Genomic DNA, 19,187 nt, shown 5'->3' on the forward strand with positions numbered 1-19,187 from the left:
TAAAGGGTACAACCTAGTAGCTGCCGCCATGTTTAGGTTTGTTCACGTCTCTGCTCAACACCACACTGACCCTGGGTCTGGGTCATGTGCCTTCTTACATCACTGTGTCGACAGTACTGTACTCAGTCCCACATTAATCCTATATGTGTCAGACCCTTATACTACAAACACCACCTTCTTGAGGGCAATTAGGGATGGGCAATAAATGCTGGCTTAGTTAGTGGTGCGTATATCCCATCAAAGAATTTTTAAAAATCTTCCCTAATATCTCCTTAAGTGGTCTGGTGCCAACTTTTATTGCATAATACTCCTTGGGATATTTTATTTGATGTTTAATACGAGTTGTTGTTCTGAGTTTAGGGTGAGAGAAGTTTTTGCAGCAGAGTGGAGAGAGTTACTTTTTATCTGGCCTTGCTGCACCAGACTAGAGAGCACTTGATACAGATACTAGACACTTGAAGTGTGAGGAGTTCCATTCCCCAGCACAATTAACTCTTTTTTAAATAAAAGATGTTTTAATAATTTAAACGTGTCTTTTTCGCCTAAAATATTTCAGGAGGCGCACTAAATTTCCGAGTGAGATTTTTTGTAACAGACCCTAATGCTCTGCAGCAAGAACAGACAAGGTAGGCAATGTGCATGTAAGTACAACTTATGGCATAGCACCTCAACATTGTGCATGTACAGAACCTTTCAAGTGTAAATAATGACATTTATTCAATTGCCTATTGCCCAATCCATAAAATCTCAATACATTGCAAGTTCCATTTCAAATCACTCACTTGATGAATGTAAATTTCAAAGCCTATCTAACACGATAGTTATCTGCATGGTTAAAAAAGCAAGGTTGTCTGAAATAGCCGCAGGCTGGAATTTTTTCCAGGAATTTGTTTCTTTTCAAGTAGTCCTGGAGCAATGCGATATGAAATTAAAGATTAATTGACTTAACTTTCCTCCCCATCCCTGAAAGGTGCCAAGCATGTTTTCATTCACTCCTGCTATGGGCAGTTCTTTTCAGCTACTGCACCTTCAGCCTGCCACATGCAGATTTGCATCCCTTTCCGTCTGAAAAAAATAGAACAATCAGATCTCTTGATTCTTTTCAGTTGCATTTACAAACCAAGCAAATACGCGAAGCTGACCAATTTAATTACTTGAATAACTTTCTTCTTGAGACAGTGGAACAGGAAAATATAATTTCTGTCATATAAACCATGTACAAACTTAAAATATTTGCAAATAAATCTTTGAAATTACCCATAGTTTTACCAATTTCCTGCTAGAAACATATTCAATAAACTGCTGCTCATTGGCCTACCCTTCTTCAGATTTTTCAGGCTTTAGTTCTGTTCTCTCTATGCTTTCCATGGAACATCCATTCAATAGGTCCTGGGTTTTGCTCGTGTGCAATATCTGTCCCTCAGTTTATTTTAAAAACTTTGCTTGTTTGTGTCTTTAGCATGATTCTTGGTATTGCCTCCCCAGAGCAACTTCACAGGAGTTGACTCTTAAGAAATATGTAGGTCTGTTTGTAAGATTCAGTTCATTACTGAGAACTGCATGAAATGAAAAAGTGCTCTAATTGTCTTTTTAAACTGGATAACTCGAGCTGTGGTCTCATTCTTGTATGTTGGGGCAACGTGTGTCACAGCTAGAGTTCTTGGTTGAATTATTGTTACTGGGAACATTATTGTTCACATGCAAATGTTGGGGAAAAAATTGCAGTAATTTCCATTGTTTCAGCAACAAGAAATGGCATTGAAATCACCATTGTTTCAGCTGGTTATATTCCCAATAGCATTTTGTGTAAGTGGCAACAAAGTTTTGTAGAAAATATAATGTAAGTTTAGAACTCTATGCATGTTACTGTTGGTAAATTTGTTTCAGGGTGTTGCTACTAGCTGCTTAGCATGAAAATTATCCCAGCTCAAACTTGCAGATCAGAATGCATAACGGCATTGGGACCATCCAGTTTTCAAATGCCTTCTGTAATTAGATTATGCACTAATATTTAACGTCTTCGTCTACTTTTCAGGCACTTGTATTTTTTACAACTGAAAAAGGAATTTATTGATGGAAGGTAAGTATTGTGTTTTGTATACAACATACACTCTTCTAACTGTAACTTGGGACAGGCCATAAGATTTAACCTCTACATTTCTATTTTGAAGATTAAGCAGGAATAGTTTGATTACATGTTAATGATTGGTGCATGGGGAAAAAACACAAAAACTCAACTATTTTGTCCAATTGAAAAAAAATGATGTTGCTAGGGTTGTGGGGAGAGTGTGAATGAGGACGTTGTCAAATTGAATGAGTCTAAAACTTGATTTAATTCGTTATACTCCAATATGATATATCTACATTATTGCCATAAGATATTTCCACAATTTTAGTTGTGCATACATGCTATTAAATTACTGCTTTAATCCAGAGTATTGGGGAAAAAACACAAAAACTCAACTATTTTGTCCAATTGAAAAAAAATGAAGTTGCTAGGGTTGTGAGGAGAGCATGGGTAGAATTCACATCGTTTGCGTAGCACTTGAAGCAGCGATGCAAATTACATTGTTTCCCCGGGGGCAGGTCATACCACGGGCCACTACATGCATGGCTCCCATGGAGTTCTTGGATGATAAGGATGAGGAAAGCCATCCAGAAACTGGCCTGTGACGTTGTCTCGCCAACAATTTTCCCCTTACCTCTGATAGTTTCATTTTTCTGCTTTTTGACCTTGAGAAGAAAGGAAAACACCTTGTTTCCTCGTAACAAAGGAATTCGTTTGGAAATGCAGCAAGTGATTTGTGTACAAGAAGGTACCATAAACAGCAAGGATATAACTGCTCAATTAATCCATTTTGATGATGTTGGTTCAGGAAGCATGTTGGTTAGGCCAACATGTCCTACTCTTTGACCAGTGCTATCGGATTCTCTATGGCAATTTAAACAAGCAATGGGGCCTTGGTTTAATTACTCATGCGAAATATGGCACCTTTAAAGCACCAGCTTGGATTATGTGTTAAAATTTCTGAAGTAGGTCTTGAATCCATGACCTGATTACATGAAAGCAGGGTGTCACCACTGAGTCGAGCTGATGTTTTCTGGTATTGTTATTTCTACTAATCTCAAATGGAACTTTCATTTATTGCTATGACTGCCTCCAAGAAATTTTTCTTTTTTTTTGCCACACACTTATTTTCCCTTAATAGATTTTAACCTTTTATAAACTCCAACATTGTGGGGAAAATTTTCTCCCCGTCGGGGGTGGGGGGTTGGGCGGGAGCAGGCGTGGGCAGGCGCACAGCCGATCACCATCAGCGATTGGCTGGGCGCTGCCATTTTGCGTGGGCGGGCCAATAAGGCCAGTCCAGCGTGACACACACCCAGAAACGCTGAGTACTCCCTGTGCGGGTAGGGAGAGTAGGCTGAGTGAGGCACAGAGTAAATGGATGTGTAGTACTTTCAGTGATTAACCATGGATCATCACATTATTCTGACAGTATAATCTCCAAATTTGTTTGTTTTCCAGATTACCTTGTCCTCACAATAAAGCAGTCTTACTTGCTTCCTATGCAGTCCAGTGTAAGTGGTGAAATTATAACATGTAACATTTTCTGTTTAATTTTCCATTAGCTTCAGTGTGATTTAATGAAAAGGTTTGGGTTTGATTTATTTATATAGTGTGCTGTTTTGAAAATTTTTGCAGAAGCATGTTTTAGTTATTTCTCCAAGATCTTCCTTGAACTTCACTTGAAGATTCAAATCTATAATTTACAAACTTTGTAGAATAGATGTATCGTTCCTACACTTAAATTGCCCATAATTAGCATGAGCAACTGCCTTTATTGTGCAAATACTTACCTTGTATTTGTCCATTTAAAAGGCTCTGCTGATTTCAGCCAAAGTCGGGTCTTTAGACAATTTCAATCAGCTGTTCACACCTCTGAATTCTACTGACAGATTTCAAAAGTACTGCTGATTCCAACCAATATTCGGCCTTTCAGCAACAGTTTGCATTTATATTGTACTTTTAAAGCAGTAAAACATCTCATAAAAGGATAAAAGTGAACAAATTTCAGAAGTGAAGACATGATGAACTGGAGTATAAGGATTTAGCAAAACTTCTTGGGGCATGGATACGTTTGGGGACACGCAGCTTCAAGAAAATAGGAAGGAAAATATCAGGGCCAGAAATTTTATTCAGATCCAGAAAAAAGAGAATTTGATAGGATAAAGGGACAATCTAAATAGTGAAATAAAATGGAATAATGGAAAGAGATTTTTTATCATAATCACAGAGGTTAGAGTTGGAGCAAAAAAGTCAGCTTTCTCATCAGAAGAGCTACCAACTGTACCAGTACAATGGAATAAAAGAAAAAGTTAGCTGAGACAATTTTGGCCAGAAATGCAAGGACCAGCTTCCGAAGATGCAGAAATGCAGTAGTTGATGATTTTTCAGCAGTTACGATAATAGTGCTTCAAGCAGTTAAGGATGCTAGATATGATAAGCGGCATTACAAAATGATGGAAGTAGGATATAAATTTAGGAAAGAGTGAGACATGGAATGTTCTGTTAGACAAACAAAGCGGAACTACACAAGCGCAGATAGGAATGAAAGCATCAGCTACAACTGTAAATCAAGGAAAATAATTTTTGAAGATTATTCCAATGGTTGACTTATTATGCACTAGATTTTCTGTCCATTGACTACGACTAAAATCTAATCCACAGTGGCAGACAAGCCAGAAATAATTCATGAAGTGTGATTTGTTGAAATGTTTCAAGTGATCAGAAGAACCCAAAATTACTGTCGGATGATATGCCAGTTCCTTCCAGTCACCTTCATGCCAGTTATATATGCAGAGAGAGAATACAAGCCGTGAACAAGTAAAGTGCCTAATGGAGCACAATATTTTGGTGAAGTACACTTAATGATAGTGCGTACAGTAGAGATCATCTGCACATGAATTAGCTTGCAAGTATTTTTCTATGACAAAGTAAAAGCTCAATAGCTATCAAATTTGAGAATATTATGAGAAAATCCAGTTAATGTTTCTTCTCTGGCTGGAGAATGCCTGTCAAAGTATGAAATTCTTTCAACTATACATTATTTCAGGTTATCTCTTATGAGGAAAGGTTGCCTTATGAGGAAAGGTTGAACAGGTTGGGCCTATCCTTGGAGCTTAGAAGAATGAGAGATGATCTTATTGAAACATATAAGATTCTGAGGAGGCTTGACAGGGTAGATGCCGAGAGGATGTGCTCCCCTCATGGAAGGATCTAGAACTAGGGGGATACAGTTTCAAACTGAGAGGTCCCCCATTTAAGATGGAGATGAGGAAGAATTTCTTCTCAGAAGGTTGTTAGTGTTAGAAGTTCTCAACCCCAGAAAATAGTGGTGGTTCGGTCCTTGAATAAAGGCTGGTTTAGACAGATTTTTGATTGATGGAGTCAAGAGTTATGGGGGCAGACAGGACAGTGAAGTTGAGGCTACATTAGATTATACATGATCTTATTGACTGGCAGAGCAGATTTGAGGGGGCCAAATGGCCTACTTCTGCTCCTATTTTTCATGTTCTTGTGTTCTTATGTTCTTATGTTATCTTTAACATGCAAATTTGAAAGCTATTGCAGTATTGTCTGGTGAGATTAATAGATGTTCTATATTATGTAATCCTCTATTACGATAGGGAGCGGACTACAGTGCATTTCAAAGTATTAAGAAAAAACTCTTAGTTGCATAGAATAATGAAATCAACAGAAATATTTTGGTGGATTTGATTTTATCCGAAGAAGCTAAATATTATCTACCATTTCATACAAAATGGTGTAATTTAGAGTAAATACATTTAATGAAAGCAGAAATATTATTTAAATTGGGAAAAAAACTAGCAAAGATAATATATAGGCCTCGATTTTCCAATTGTATTGCACCCTTAAAATGAATGGAATATGCCAAGACAATCAAGGCCATTTTGCTTAAAAAGTGAACAGAGCAGTAAAATGGTGACAATTCAAATGTGTATTAACAATGAATTAAATCTTACAGCTGAACTTGGAGAATACAATCCTTCTGAGCATCATCCTGGCTATGTGGAAAACTTCCAATTTATATCTGATAAAAACCAAGAATTTCAAACCAACGTGATGACCTTGCACAAACAACACAGGTAGAACCAAAGTGCTTTAATTAAGGAACTGTAATAAAAATAAGAAAACTACTTTCTAATTTAGTTTTCTTTATTTGTAATATTTAAGTATTTTATACAATTGCAACTCATTCAGTACATAATACCATTGCAATTTCATTTTACTTTGCATCCATTTTATCTATTCAGCCTTTATGGTGATGCTAACACCACCACTTACTTTCTTCCTTGGCCCAGTAACTGCTTGGATATGATCACATCAAATTGTATTTTGTAGAGAATAAGTTGAAACTTGGCAAAAATATTTTTGGAAAATGTTTGCTGCTGCTGAAATCTATTGCAGCCTAGGTTCTAGATCATTAACTGTGTAACACAAAGCTCTGTATATAAATCTTTCACACAGTAAAATTAATTGTGCACTAAGTAAAATGCTCTGATATTTTTGAACAACTATGCAATCTTTTTGTATTGTTCCCATGGTAACCTTATATTTTAATTAATTATTTTCTAGAGATCTTAAACAATCGGAAGCAGAACTTGGTTATTTAAATAGAGCAAAAACCCTTGAATTTTATGGCGTGGAATTGCACAACGCAAGGGTAAGCCTGTCATTGCAAATGATTAATTTTGTAATTGCTATTCTATTCAGTGGGAAAGGAAGAGGCTGAAAGTATCGGAGCAGTAGTTTTCAATTCATTCACGGGGTGTGGGCGTCGCTGGCTAGACCAGCATTCATTGCCCATCTCTAATTGCTCTTGAGCTACTGAGCTGCATCCTTGAACCGCTGCAGTCCATGTGGTGTAGGTACAGCCACAGTTGGGGGGAGGGGTGGGGGGACGGAGTTCTAGGATTTTGTCCCATTGACAGTGAAGGAATGGCAATATATTTCCAAGTCAGATGGCGTGCGGCTTGGAAGGGAACTTGCAGGTGGTAGTATTCCCATGCGTCTGCTGCCCTTGTCCTGCTAGATGGCAATGGTCGTTGGTTCAAAAGGTATTGTCTAAGGAGCTTTGGTGAGTTCCTGTAGTGCATTTTGTAGATGGTACACACTGCTGCCACTGTGCATCGGCAGTGGAGGGAATGGATGTTTGTGCATGGGGTGCCAATCAAGTGATCTGCTTTGTCCTGGATGGTGTCGAGCTTCTTCAGTATTGTTGGAACTGTACTGATCCAGGCAAGTGGAGAGTATTCCATCACACTCCTGAGTTGTGCCTTGTGGATGATGGACAGGCTTTGGGGAGTCAGGAGGTGAGTTACTCACCACAGGATTCCTAGCCTCTGACTTGCTCTTGTAGCCACAGTATTTATATGGAAAGTCCAGTTCAATTTCTGGTCAATGGTAAACCCCAGGATGTTGACAGTGATGGATTCATCGATGATAATGCCATTGAATATGAAGGAGTGATGTCTTCTGCCAGGCAATGACCATTATCAACTTGTGTGGCATGAATGCTACTTGCCACTTGTCAGCCCAAGCCTGCATATTGTTCAGGTCTTGCTACATTTGGACATGGACTGCTTCAGTATCTGAGGAGTCGCGAATGGTGCTGAACAGTGCGCAATCATCAGCGAACATCCCTGTTTCTGACCTTATGTTGGAAGGAAGGTCATTGATGAAGCAGCTAAGGATTGTTGGGCCTAGGACACTACCCTGAGAAACTCCTACAGTGGTATCCTGGAACTGAGATGATTGACCTCCAACAACCATCTTCCTTTGTGCTAAGTATGACTCCAACTATAGAATCATATACTCATCGACATTTACAGCATAGAAGGAGGCCCATCGAGTCCGTGCCGGTCAACAAAGATCTGACTGCACTAATCCCATTTTCCAACACATGGCCCATAGCCCTGGAGGCTATGGCAACGCAAGTGAACACCTAGGTTCTGACTCAACCACCCTATCAGGCAGTGAGTTCCAGATTCCCACCACCCTCTGGGTGAAAAGATTTCTCCTCAACTACCCTCTTAGCCTTTTACCTCTTACCTTAAAGCTATGCCCCCTAGTTATTGACCACTCTACTAATGGAAAAAGTGCCTTCCTATCTACCCTATCTTTGCCCCTCATAATCTTATACACCTCTATCAGGTCCCCTCTCTACCTCCGCTGCTCCAAGGAAAACAACCCCAGCCTATCCAATTTTTCCTCATAACTCAGACCCTCCAGCCCAGGCAGCATCCTGGTAATCTCCTCTGCACCCTCTCCAGTGCAATCACATTCTTCCTATAATGTGACCAGTACTGCACAGAGTAATCCAGTTGTGGCCTAACCACCGTTTTATAGAGTTTCAGCATAACCTCCATGCTCTTGTATTTTACGCCTCAGCTAATAAAGGCAGGTATCCCATATGCCTTCTTAACCACCTTATCTACCTGCCCTGCTACCTTCAGGGATTTGTGGATATGCACACGCCAAGGTCCCTCTGATCTACAATACTTTCCATGGTCCTACCATTCATAGTGTAATCTTTCACCTTGTTAGCCCTCCCCAGGTGCATTACCTCACACTTCTATGGGTTGAATTTCATTTGCCACTGTTCTGCCCACCTGACCAGTCCATTGATCTTCCCCTGCAGTTTATGGCGATCCTCCTCATTATTTACCACCCAACCAATTTTTGTGTCATCCGTAAACTTCTTGATCATACCCACTACATTTAAGTACAAATCATTTATGTACACCACAAACAGCAAAGGCCCCAGCACCGAGCCCTGCGGAACCCCACTGGAACCAGACTTATGGTCAAGAAACATCCCACTACCATCAGCCTCTGCTTCCTGCCTGATAGCCAGTTTTTGGATCCAACATGCCACTTTGCCTTGGATCCCATGCGCTCTCACTTTCTTGACCAGTCTGCCATAAGGGACCTTATCAAAGCCTTGCTAAAGCCCATGTAGACCACATCAAATGCATTACCCTCATCAACGCTCCTGGTTACTTCTTCAAAATAATTTATCAAATTTGTCGAACACGACCTTCCCTTAATAAATCCATACTGACTGTGCCTGGTTAATCAGTGTCTCTCCAAGTGCAGATACATTCTGTCCCTCAGAATTCTTTCCAGTAACTTCCCCACCACCGAGGTTAGACCAACTGGCCTGTAATTTCCTGGTCCATCCCTTCCTCCTCTTCTTAATAATGGGACAACGTTAGCAGTCCTCCAGTCCTCTGGCACCTCACCTCTGACCAGAGAAGATTTGAAAATTACTGCCAGGGCTCCTGATATTTCTTTCCTTGCCTCCCTCAACAGCCTGGGATACATCTCATCCGGGCCTGTGGATTTATCCACTTTAAAGGCTGCTAACCCAGCTAGTACCTCTCCTCTCTCTCTCATAATTTCCTCTAATATTTCACAGTCCTCCACCCTGTTGTCTATACCCGCATCGTCCTTTTCCATTCTGAAGACTGACGCAAAGTATTCACTGAGGACTGTACCCACGTGTTCCTGGTCTACATACCGATTACCGCTATGGTCCCTAATTGGCCCTATCTTTCCCTAGTTATCCTCTTGCGCTTTATATATTTAAAAAGCCCCTTTGGATTTTCATTTATTCTACCCACCAATGCTTTCTCATGCACTCTCTTAGCTTTCCTAATTTCCTTTTTAAGTTTCCCCCCTGCACTTTTTATTACTCCTCTAGAGAGGAGTATAAACTTGGCCCTCGGTGTCTGCCAAAAGCTTCTCTTTTTTTCTTAATCCTAACCTTTATGTCCCTTGACATCCAGGATTCTCTGGAAATAGCAACTTTCTATATTGGCTTAGAAGGGAATAAGGTTTAAATTAAATAAGCGGCAGAGTTTGTCTGTATAATTAATTGTTTAAATGTTGTGCATTTTGAGAAACCACTTTGTTGCGGAACCTGTGCTATTTGTCTTTGTGAGAACATATTTGCCCTGTACTCTCTCTCTTTCCTCCTTGAATGCCTTCCACTGCTCTGACACAGTTTTATCTGCAAGTAGCCGCTCCCAAACCACTTGGGCCAAATTGTACCTCATTTTAGTAAAATTAGCCTTTTCCCAGTTTAGAACTTTTAATCCCAGCCCAACCGTATCCTTTTCCATAACTACCCTAAATCTAACTGAGTTATGGTCACTATCTCCAAAATGCTCCCCTACTGATATGCTTTCCACCTGCCCAGGTTCATTTCCGAATATTAGGTCCAGAACTGCCCCCTCCCTTGTTGGGTTTCTACATACAGGCTAAAGAATTTTCCTCCCTCCCTACCTTGCACACTAAAACTATTTCAGTTAATATTTGGGTAGTTAAAATCCCCTACTATTACTGCCTTATTACTCTTACACTTCTCTGAAATTTCATTAAATATTTGATCCTCTATCTCTCCCTGACTGTTTGGAGGCGTATAGTACACACCCAATAGTGTGTTTGCTCCTTTTGTGTTTTGTACTTCTACCCATATGGCTTCATTTGATGATCCTTCCAAGATATCTTCCCCCCTCACTGCTATAATTGATTCATTGATATTGTGGACCAACCCCCACTCCTCTTCTATCCCCCTCTCCTCTTCATCTGAATACCCCATAACCAGGAATGTTGAGCTGCCAATTCAGCCCTTTTAGCCAAGCCTCGGTTATAGCTATGATATTATACACCCATGTGCCTATCTGTGCCCTCAGCTCGCCTGTCTTATTCCTCAGGCTCCTTGCATTAAAATATATTTCATTTAGCCTTGCTAAACTCACTTCTTTCTTATCCAGCCTATATTTCCTCTGCCTTCCAGACTCACTAGCGTTTTAACTTCTAATTCCATCTCAGTTTCTCTCCCCTCTGAACTACTTTTCAGGATCCCATCCCCCTGCCAATTTAGTTTAAATCCACCCCATTTAGCTTTAGCAACCTCCCTCCAAGGATGTTGGTCCTTTTCCTGTTTAGATGTAATCTGTCCACCTTGTTCAGATCCCACATCTCCCAGAAATGGCCCCAATGCCCCAGGAACATAAAGCCCTTTCTCCTGTACCATCTCTCCAGCCACGCATTCATCTGCTCTGTCCTTCTGTTCCTGTACTCACTACTGCATAGCACCAGGAGTAATCCGGAGATTACTACTTTTGAAGTCCTGTTTTTCAATTTCTTGCCTAACTCCCTAAAGTCTGCTTGCAAGACCTAATTTATCTTTCTTCCTATGTCATTGGTCCCAATATGGACCATGACCCCTGGCTGTTCACCCTCCCCTTCAGAATGCCCTGCAGCCTTTCCGTGATACCCTTGACCCTGACACTTGGGAGGCAACATAACATCTTGGAATCACGTCTACTGCTGTAGAAGTGCCTGTCTACTCCCTTCACTAATGAATCCCCTACCACTGTTGCCCTTCCACCCTTCTTCCTCCCACCCCCACAGCCCCTGAGCAGTTGGACCACCCACAGTGTCATGGCCTTGGCTCTGGTTGGACTCCACAGAGGAGCCGTCACACTCACTGTTTTCCAAGACCGAGAAACGGTTTGCGAGCAAAATGCACTCAGGATTCCCTCCCTACCTGCCTGGTCCCTATCTTCTGATGGTCACCCATTCCCTCTCTGCTTGCACTTCCTTAAGCTGTGGGATGACCACGTCCTGAAGTGTGCTATCCACAAACCTCTCAACCTCGTGAATGCACTGTAGTGCCCCCTGCTGCCACTCAAGCTCCAAAACCCGGAGCTCAAGTTGCTCCAGTTGGAAGCGCTTCCTGCCCACATTGTCATCCAGACCGCCAGGAGTGTACAGGATTTCCCACATAGCACAGGATGTGCAGATCACGGGACTGAGCTCCCCAGACATATCTTAACTATATAGAATACGGTCCCTTGCATTTATTTTACCCTTGCTCCTACTTGAGTATAGACTAGATGCTAGACCCTCTAGGTGTTGCTGACTGACTGTCCCAGAATGCTCCTCTTGCACTCCCTTCTAGGTGCTGCTGACTGCATGTCCCAGCGTCCACTTCTCGTATTCTCCTCTAGGTGCTGCTGACTACCTGTCCCAGGATCCTCCTCTCGCACTGTCCCCAGCGGAGCGTTTTCCCCCGATTCCCACTGACTTCAGTTTTTCTAGGGCTCTTTTATGCCACACTCAGCCAGATGCTGCCTTGATGTCAAGGGTAGTCACACTCACCTCAGCGCTGGAGTTCAGCTATTTTTGCTGAACTGTTTGCGATTTTTCAGCTAGTGATGACAGTACCTTAGCCTTCAAAGTCTGCTCTCCGATAAGCAAAAATTTACATTGCAGAGCTCCATTAGAATATAGTCTTCCCCACAAATACATAGTTTTAAAATATGCATCTATATATCTTCCCCTCTTGCTGGTAGACCTGGCTCATTTCCTGACACAGGGTTTCACCTGCTTCAGGAAGAAGAACAAGACTGCCTTTCACCCGTTTGAGTGATACCTTTCTCATATGGTTTGACATACTTCTGAAAGAAGTATTTTTTTAACCATACCAAATTGCCTTTAGGTTATTTGGAGCAGTGACCTTAAAGCTAAAGAACAGGTCAGTAGCTAAACAACACAACTTTAACAGCATTGCCACAGGAGATTCATTACAGTGTAATGAAACTGTTTGAAGGGTAGTGGAACCGACTCATATTAGAAATGGGATAATTTCAGCAACAGGATGAAGAAATTCCCACACATGCTCCTATTAACTTGCAACAGTAAAGTTGAGCATGGAGCTTGACTCTTTCCATATAAGACCTGAAGTAAATGACATTGACTAAAAAGGTGGTTTCTTTCCTATTTAAGCAACTTCCACAATATGGATCCCTCTTTTTAGGATATACACCCTCAGTTTTTTGTTTGTCATTGTTTACTGAAGTCTCTCTGCTGTGTATCAAACCTAAGAAATTATATTGTAGTCTTTGGTCCCTTATTAATATAACTTGGGGCTGCTTCCTATAGATCTAATTGTATAAAGAGTGGTTTGATTTAGTTTGTTCATCATTTTTAAACAATTTTTTAAAATTTTTAAACTAAGCTCATGAAGATGATGGATTTTGAAAGCTAAGAAATGGAAAGCTTCTCCATTCTATATGCAGAATCCTTCATTAATTGACTTGAGAGAGTCAGTAAGATCCACATTCGTATTCGCAGCCCCTGCAGAGACCTACATAAAAGGCTACTTATTTAATCTAGACCCCTGCAGCTAGCAGAGATGCCTGAATCCATGTGAGAATATACTGATCTGTCAGCAGGTCATGCAGAGGAGGAGGAATATAGTGGTAAATTGCCATGGTTATCTTTCATATACCTCTTCCTATCTAGACTGAAAAGTCCTGGTTTCACCAGACCATAACTGAAGCCACTAAATTTTCTCTATGCTGTCTGTAAACTTGATTATCTCTCTAATTTCTTGGCAGCTAGAGCTGGATACAGTTTTTAACATGCAAGTTGACCAGAGTCCTATAAAGTTTGATCGTTACCTCTTCTAACTTGGATTTTATTTCTTTAGCTATTTAGTTCAACATTCTATTATCTTAGTTGATTTGTCCTCTGTATTGATTAATAATGTTTACAATTGAATCCTACTAAGTTTCTTTTGACTTCATCCTTAGCCATTTTAACACTATTCATAAAATTTGTGTGTCATATATTTTTCCTTCCTATCTTTAAAACTTTACACTTGGCAACATCAAATTTAATCTGTCGTTATTCTGCTGACTTAATATTTCATTCAACCCAATCTGTCATTTCTGAACTTTCTCCTCTGATTCCACTGCCTTTCCTAGTTTGGTACTCTCCAGATATGACCATTTTTGTATTGGATTTATGAATCCAGGTCATTTATGTAAATTAGAATCAATAGTCGTTTCAACACTGAGCTACCTCGAACAGTACCCTCCTCCTCACTCTCCCACCCTTCTCCACCCTCCACGCTGATGCTGCTCTGCCTACGAGTGTACATTGCTTCTGACTGCTATGCCAGTTTCTTATCAATTCCCATGGTTTAACTTGAATCCCCACAGTGTTGAGATTAAATAAGTATCCTCTCATGTAGGACTTTATGAAAAGACTATTTGCAGTCAAGGTGCTCCAGATCATAGAACTACCCCAAACCACTTGGGCTGTTGCTTCCTTAGAGATTGACAAGGTTGATCTCCCTCTTCTCATTCCATGCAAACTGCTATTAACTAGGTTATTATTGCATAAATGATCATTAAGTATACTCTTGTTAATCAATTCGGTTATGCTCTTGGTGACAATCTAATTTGACTTTTGTAACATTGGCCATCACTGCCTTTTTCGACCCATTTGCTACTGAAGCTGTCACTCATAACTTTGTCAGCTCTAGACTCGACAATTCCAGTGCTCTCTTGGCCAGTTTTCCATGCTCCACCCTCTATAAACTTTAACTCATCCAAAATTCTGCTGCTATCTCCTGACCCACATCAAATTGCACTCACCCATCACCCTTATTATTTAAAAAAAAGTCTCAATCAATTTGAACTGAATAAACAACCTTGACAAGTGTTGTCCTCTATAAGAAATGGAATTTCTCTGGAAAATGGTGACGATGTGCTCAAATCTCTCTAATTTCATTGAGGCATCTACTCAAAATATTGTTTTCATTGTTTTCCTTACAGTCCTTGGTAAATTGTTTGTGAGTTATTGATTTATTTATTTTAGGATCAAGGCAATTTAGAGATAAAGATTGGGATTTCATCTGAAGGACTGCGTGTCTATCGAAATATGGCTCGGATCAGTTTTTATCCCTGGTAAAGATTGCTAATTATTGACTTATGTTAGATGATATGGTATGGAATAAATATTCCTTAAATTGCTGGCATTTATTTGTTCCTGTGAATACATTATCTTCTTGGGAGAAATATTTCTTAGGCCATTCTAAGAGAATATTTAATGTCCTAATGTTTTGAGGGGGTGGGGTGGTGGTGGGGATGAAGAGAGCTGATGGCCATTGCTTTGTGCATTTGTTGGAGCATTTACTTTGGGGTTATTAGTGATTTTTGTCACACTGGGAGAAATCACTTGTTACTTATAAACATAAATTGATTTTGTTGCATTTCGCTTCCTCCAGTGTACCCGAATTAAAAATGAATTGATGCAACAACTGGCCACTCTCTTCCCAAATAAATCCCACACAGTTTCTGTTATATTGCTTGAACAAATGAAAAAGCAGCAATTGTCTTAAGTGTTTGATAACAGTTTAAACAGCATTTGTGATCTATTTTGTTAAGTTTGTATTTTAGTTTTAAATTAATTAACGCATTTGAAACATGTTCTAGACATGAACACTTAAATATAGTCTAGTATAATGTTTGGGTGTCACATTATCATCAGTAGAATCCTCAACAGCTAGTAGAACCTGATGTAAATATTGATGTAATGAGGATATTTGGCGTCAAAGGAGTAGATCTTGACTTTGTGCCATAGTGTAAAATAGATGATAGTCATCAGCCTGTTTTACGTCTCTCCTGATTCCTTTTTCTATTGAAGTACATGGAAATAAACATCAGGAGAGGTGTAAGATGGACTGATGACTCACTATCACCTGTTTTATACAATTGTATAAAATCCAGATCCACCTCACTGTGTATAAGAGCATTTCTCCTGCGAGCATGCTAGACATTTTACTGTATGTTATTGTTTTGCTAATTAAAACTTTCCATTTTGAAGATTCACAACTCTGGATGTTTGTTCAACTAGAGATATATTTGGAATGTTCTTCTTTCAGGGTAAATATAACAAAGATTTCTTTCAAGAGGAAACGTTTTTTCATTCAACTAAGGCAAAAACCTGTAAGTACTCCACACTGAAAAAGTTGTATATTGTAATTACAGTGAATATTTATGTAACTTAAGGATTTTCATGTCAAATAACAGTTCTCGTGGCCATATGAGTTAGAAGATATACTATTCAATAACAAGAGGGGAGTTTATTACTATATAGATGATAATGGCAGTGGCACTAATTGCAGTGAATGACTATCAAATTTCATTTATAATTGATGGCATTGGGGAATTTTTGCTGGTGCTTTTCATTATGTGAAAATAATAAATAAGTGCCCTTTATATAAAAATTGATTGACCTTTCATCTTTCATCTTTTCCCAATTTTAAAGCTGAAAACATACAGCAAGTGTGCCATTTTGAGTTTTGCATATGGTAATCAGTACTTCTGGATAGGAGTGGGGTTTAACTGCACGAGGAGCACTCATGAACTATGTTAGCCCTAAATCGTACTGGGCTTTCACAAACTAAATATGGTGGAGTGTGGCAGCATGGGAAGGATCTTTTAGAATAGTGCAACATTGGAAGGTGAAACAGATTTGGCAGAACTATGAAAATGGTTCTGTGATTTTGTGGAACTAGGGTGGTATTAGGGGTTTATTTCAGTGGTAGATATCTGGTACTTTTTCAACGAGGGGAGAGGGGTCTGAGCATTGGGTAGGGGTGTATTCATATCCAATCTTTCTCTGCAAATAATTGTTTGGTGATTTATCATTAGTTCTTGGGAGTTAACTAGCATCTTATCAATTCTGAAAGTTATATTACAGTGTTTTCAGATTTCTAAAAGGCTTTTACAGACCTGAATTTTAAGAACATAGTCCACAATGTGGCAATCATCACAACTATATGCAGTGCAAGGTAACCTGATAGCTGTCATAAAAAGGAGCTTGTGTGGATTATAATTAGAATAAGCTTGTAAAGATGTGCTTCTAACAATTTTTTGGTTCAACCCTACTTTCTACAGCCATGAGCAAAGATGTTTAACTTTACTAATCCGTTTATTTAATTGACAGAATGAATCTCAGGAGAGTGTTGTTGGATTTAATATGCTTAATTATAGAGCATGTAAAATCCTTTGGAAATCATGTGTAGAGCATCACACATTCTTTCAAGCGAAGAAGCCACTACCTCGGGAGAAAAAAATACTCTCAAACTATTTTACACTTGGCTACAGAAACCAGAACAGGTTTGCTTACCTTCATAATTCTTTTAAGATGTGCTATTTGCTTATTTTGCTGAGTTGTTCACATATCAATTTAACATTCTATATCTACAATGACATATAAATTTGCATTAGCTAAATTATTTTCATGAGGCAGGAAATGTCCTGTCTCACATGACCACCATGATATAGTCCATTCTGAATATAGCGCAGTGAGGACTATTACTGTAGCTAGCTGTCACATGGTGAGGGAACAAACACTGACAGCTAATTCTAATAATTTTTCTGCTATTTTCACTTTAAGCTTTTTGCCTAATTCATGCATTTATCCTGATTGCAAAATATAATGATTAAGCATGCAGGAGACTGAGAAGTGTAACCTAACACATCCACAGCAACAAAAGCAAAAATTAGAATTTCAACTAATTTGTACCTTTGCAGTATTTTAAAAAATGACTTTGAATATGTGAACCAGTGTATGACATTTTTTAAAAATTATTTAATTTTAAATATCTTTCAATATAACATACGACAAACTGGTGTAGAGATAAAAGGCACATGAAAAGAAACATAAGGGCAGAGATACTTGGTTCAGATGTGCAAGTTGATCAAGTTTTCTTTTTAAAAAAAGGAGCAAAATGATAATCCTAAACCTGAATAAATTATTTCATAAATCACAGTTAGAATGCTGTGTTTAGTTTTAGGTACTGTATTTTAGGAAGAATTATAGAGTACAGAAAAGATTTGTTACAATTATACAGGGTGTGTTTACTTTAGTTATGAGGTTTAGTTATAATTTAGTTACTGGACAAACTAAGGGCCTTTTCTATGGAACAAAGATGAAGAGGAGAAATATAATCCTGTGCAGAGGCTTTTAAAATATGAATTAGGTAAATTGAGAAAAATCTGTTTTCACTGGTCAGTGGGTTGGTACAAGCAGGCATGAATTTAAGCTCATAACAAAATGAAAGGAGGGTGAAATATTTTTAATGTAAACAATGGTAAAACAATGGAGTGTTCGAATAGAAATGGGGGTGGAAGCTTAAATCATTTTTAAAAGGAAAGTGAGTACATATTTGGAAAGAAAAGATTGAGGAAAGGATGGGTAATGTAACTCTGAACAGCTCTTGCAGAGAGCCAGTATTGACACAATGGGCCATTGGCTCTTTGCTGTAAGATTCTGTGTGCTTTCCTTCAAGTCAAGTAAAATGTAAGAAAATCTGCAATATACAAGAATAGTTGTTGGCAGATTTGAGATTCCTCAGTTTGTTAAAAATTATATTTGAGCTTCTGATATATGTTGGGCTGGCATGTTGTTTTTCTATTTATGACACTGGGTTCCTGTTCACCTTAGACTGTCCCTTTCCTTGCTAAATGTAAGGGTGTTATATAGATTGAGTTTTGGGCACAGTCACCCTACTTGCAGAGAGAACACTTCAGTTCTCTCAGAACCGGCAGAGCAACTCAAATGTCACAAGGATGGTTCACACAGAAATGGAATAAATTCATACTTGTAACCCAACAGTTACAACATCTTTAGTGCCTTGAGCATAATAAAACATCCCAAGGCACTTCACAGGAGCATTATAAAACAAAATGACACTGAACAAGGTAACAGATATTAGAACACATAGCCAATGTTTTTTTTTCAAAATGACAAAAAGCTCAAAAAACGTCAAAAAATTGTGTTTTAGGGAGTGCCTTAAAGGAGGAAAGCGAGATAGAGAAGTGAAGAGGTGCGGGGAGGGCATTCCAGAGCTAAGAGCCAGGTAGCTGAATGCATTGCCAATAATGCTGGAGTGATTAAAATTGAAGATGCTCAAAAAGCCAGAATTACAAGAGTACAGATACCTCAGAGGGTTGTGGGGCTGGAGGTGAATACAGAGAAAGGCAGGGGCATGGTCATGGTGAAATTTGAAAGCAAGGATGTGGATTTTAAAATCAAAGCATTGCTTAACCAGAAGTCAAAATAAATCAGTGAACACAGGGGTGATAGGTGAACACGATTTGGTGTGAATTAGGATGTGGACAGCAGGATTTTGGGTGACCAAGTTTATCAAGGGTAGAATGAGGGAGGCCAGCCAGGATGCACCAAAGTAGTGAAGTCCAAAGGTAACAAAGGCATGGCAGAGTGTTTC

At 39.3% G+C, this 19,187-nt stretch overlaps 1 protein-coding gene across 5 annotated transcripts in view; it reads left to right on the plus strand.

The window, feature by feature from the left end:
- Positions 1-19,187, plus strand: part of LOC121275931 (tyrosine-protein phosphatase non-receptor type 3-like) — a 305,875-nt gene that overhangs the window by 131,025 nt on the left and 155,663 nt on the right. For 3 of the 5 annotated variants that reach the window (XM_041183799.1, XM_041183801.1, XM_041183803.1), the window contains 8 exons: positions 557-626; positions 2,036-2,080; positions 3,530-3,582; positions 6,051-6,171; positions 6,662-6,749; positions 14,768-14,856; positions 15,834-15,897; positions 16,901-17,073. In XM_041183799.1, the coding sequence (XP_041039733.1) occupies positions 557-626; positions 2,036-2,080; positions 3,530-3,582; positions 6,051-6,171; positions 6,662-6,749; positions 14,768-14,856; positions 15,834-15,897; positions 16,901-17,073 (703 nt within the window). Of the gene's footprint in view, positions 1-556; positions 642-2,035; positions 2,081-3,529; positions 3,583-6,050; positions 6,172-6,661; positions 6,750-14,767; positions 14,857-15,833; positions 15,898-16,900; positions 17,074-19,187 lie in introns of those variants that run through there. The other 2 variants (XM_041183802.1, XM_041183804.1) reach the window with 2 other exon arrangements.

The sequence above is a fragment of the Carcharodon carcharias genome, chromosome 3 (genome assembly GCF_017639515.1).
Source record: "Carcharodon carcharias isolate sCarCar2 chromosome 3, sCarCar2.pri, whole genome shotgun sequence".
Lineage (NCBI taxonomy): Eukaryota > Metazoa > Chordata > Chondrichthyes > Lamniformes > Lamnidae > Carcharodon > Carcharodon carcharias.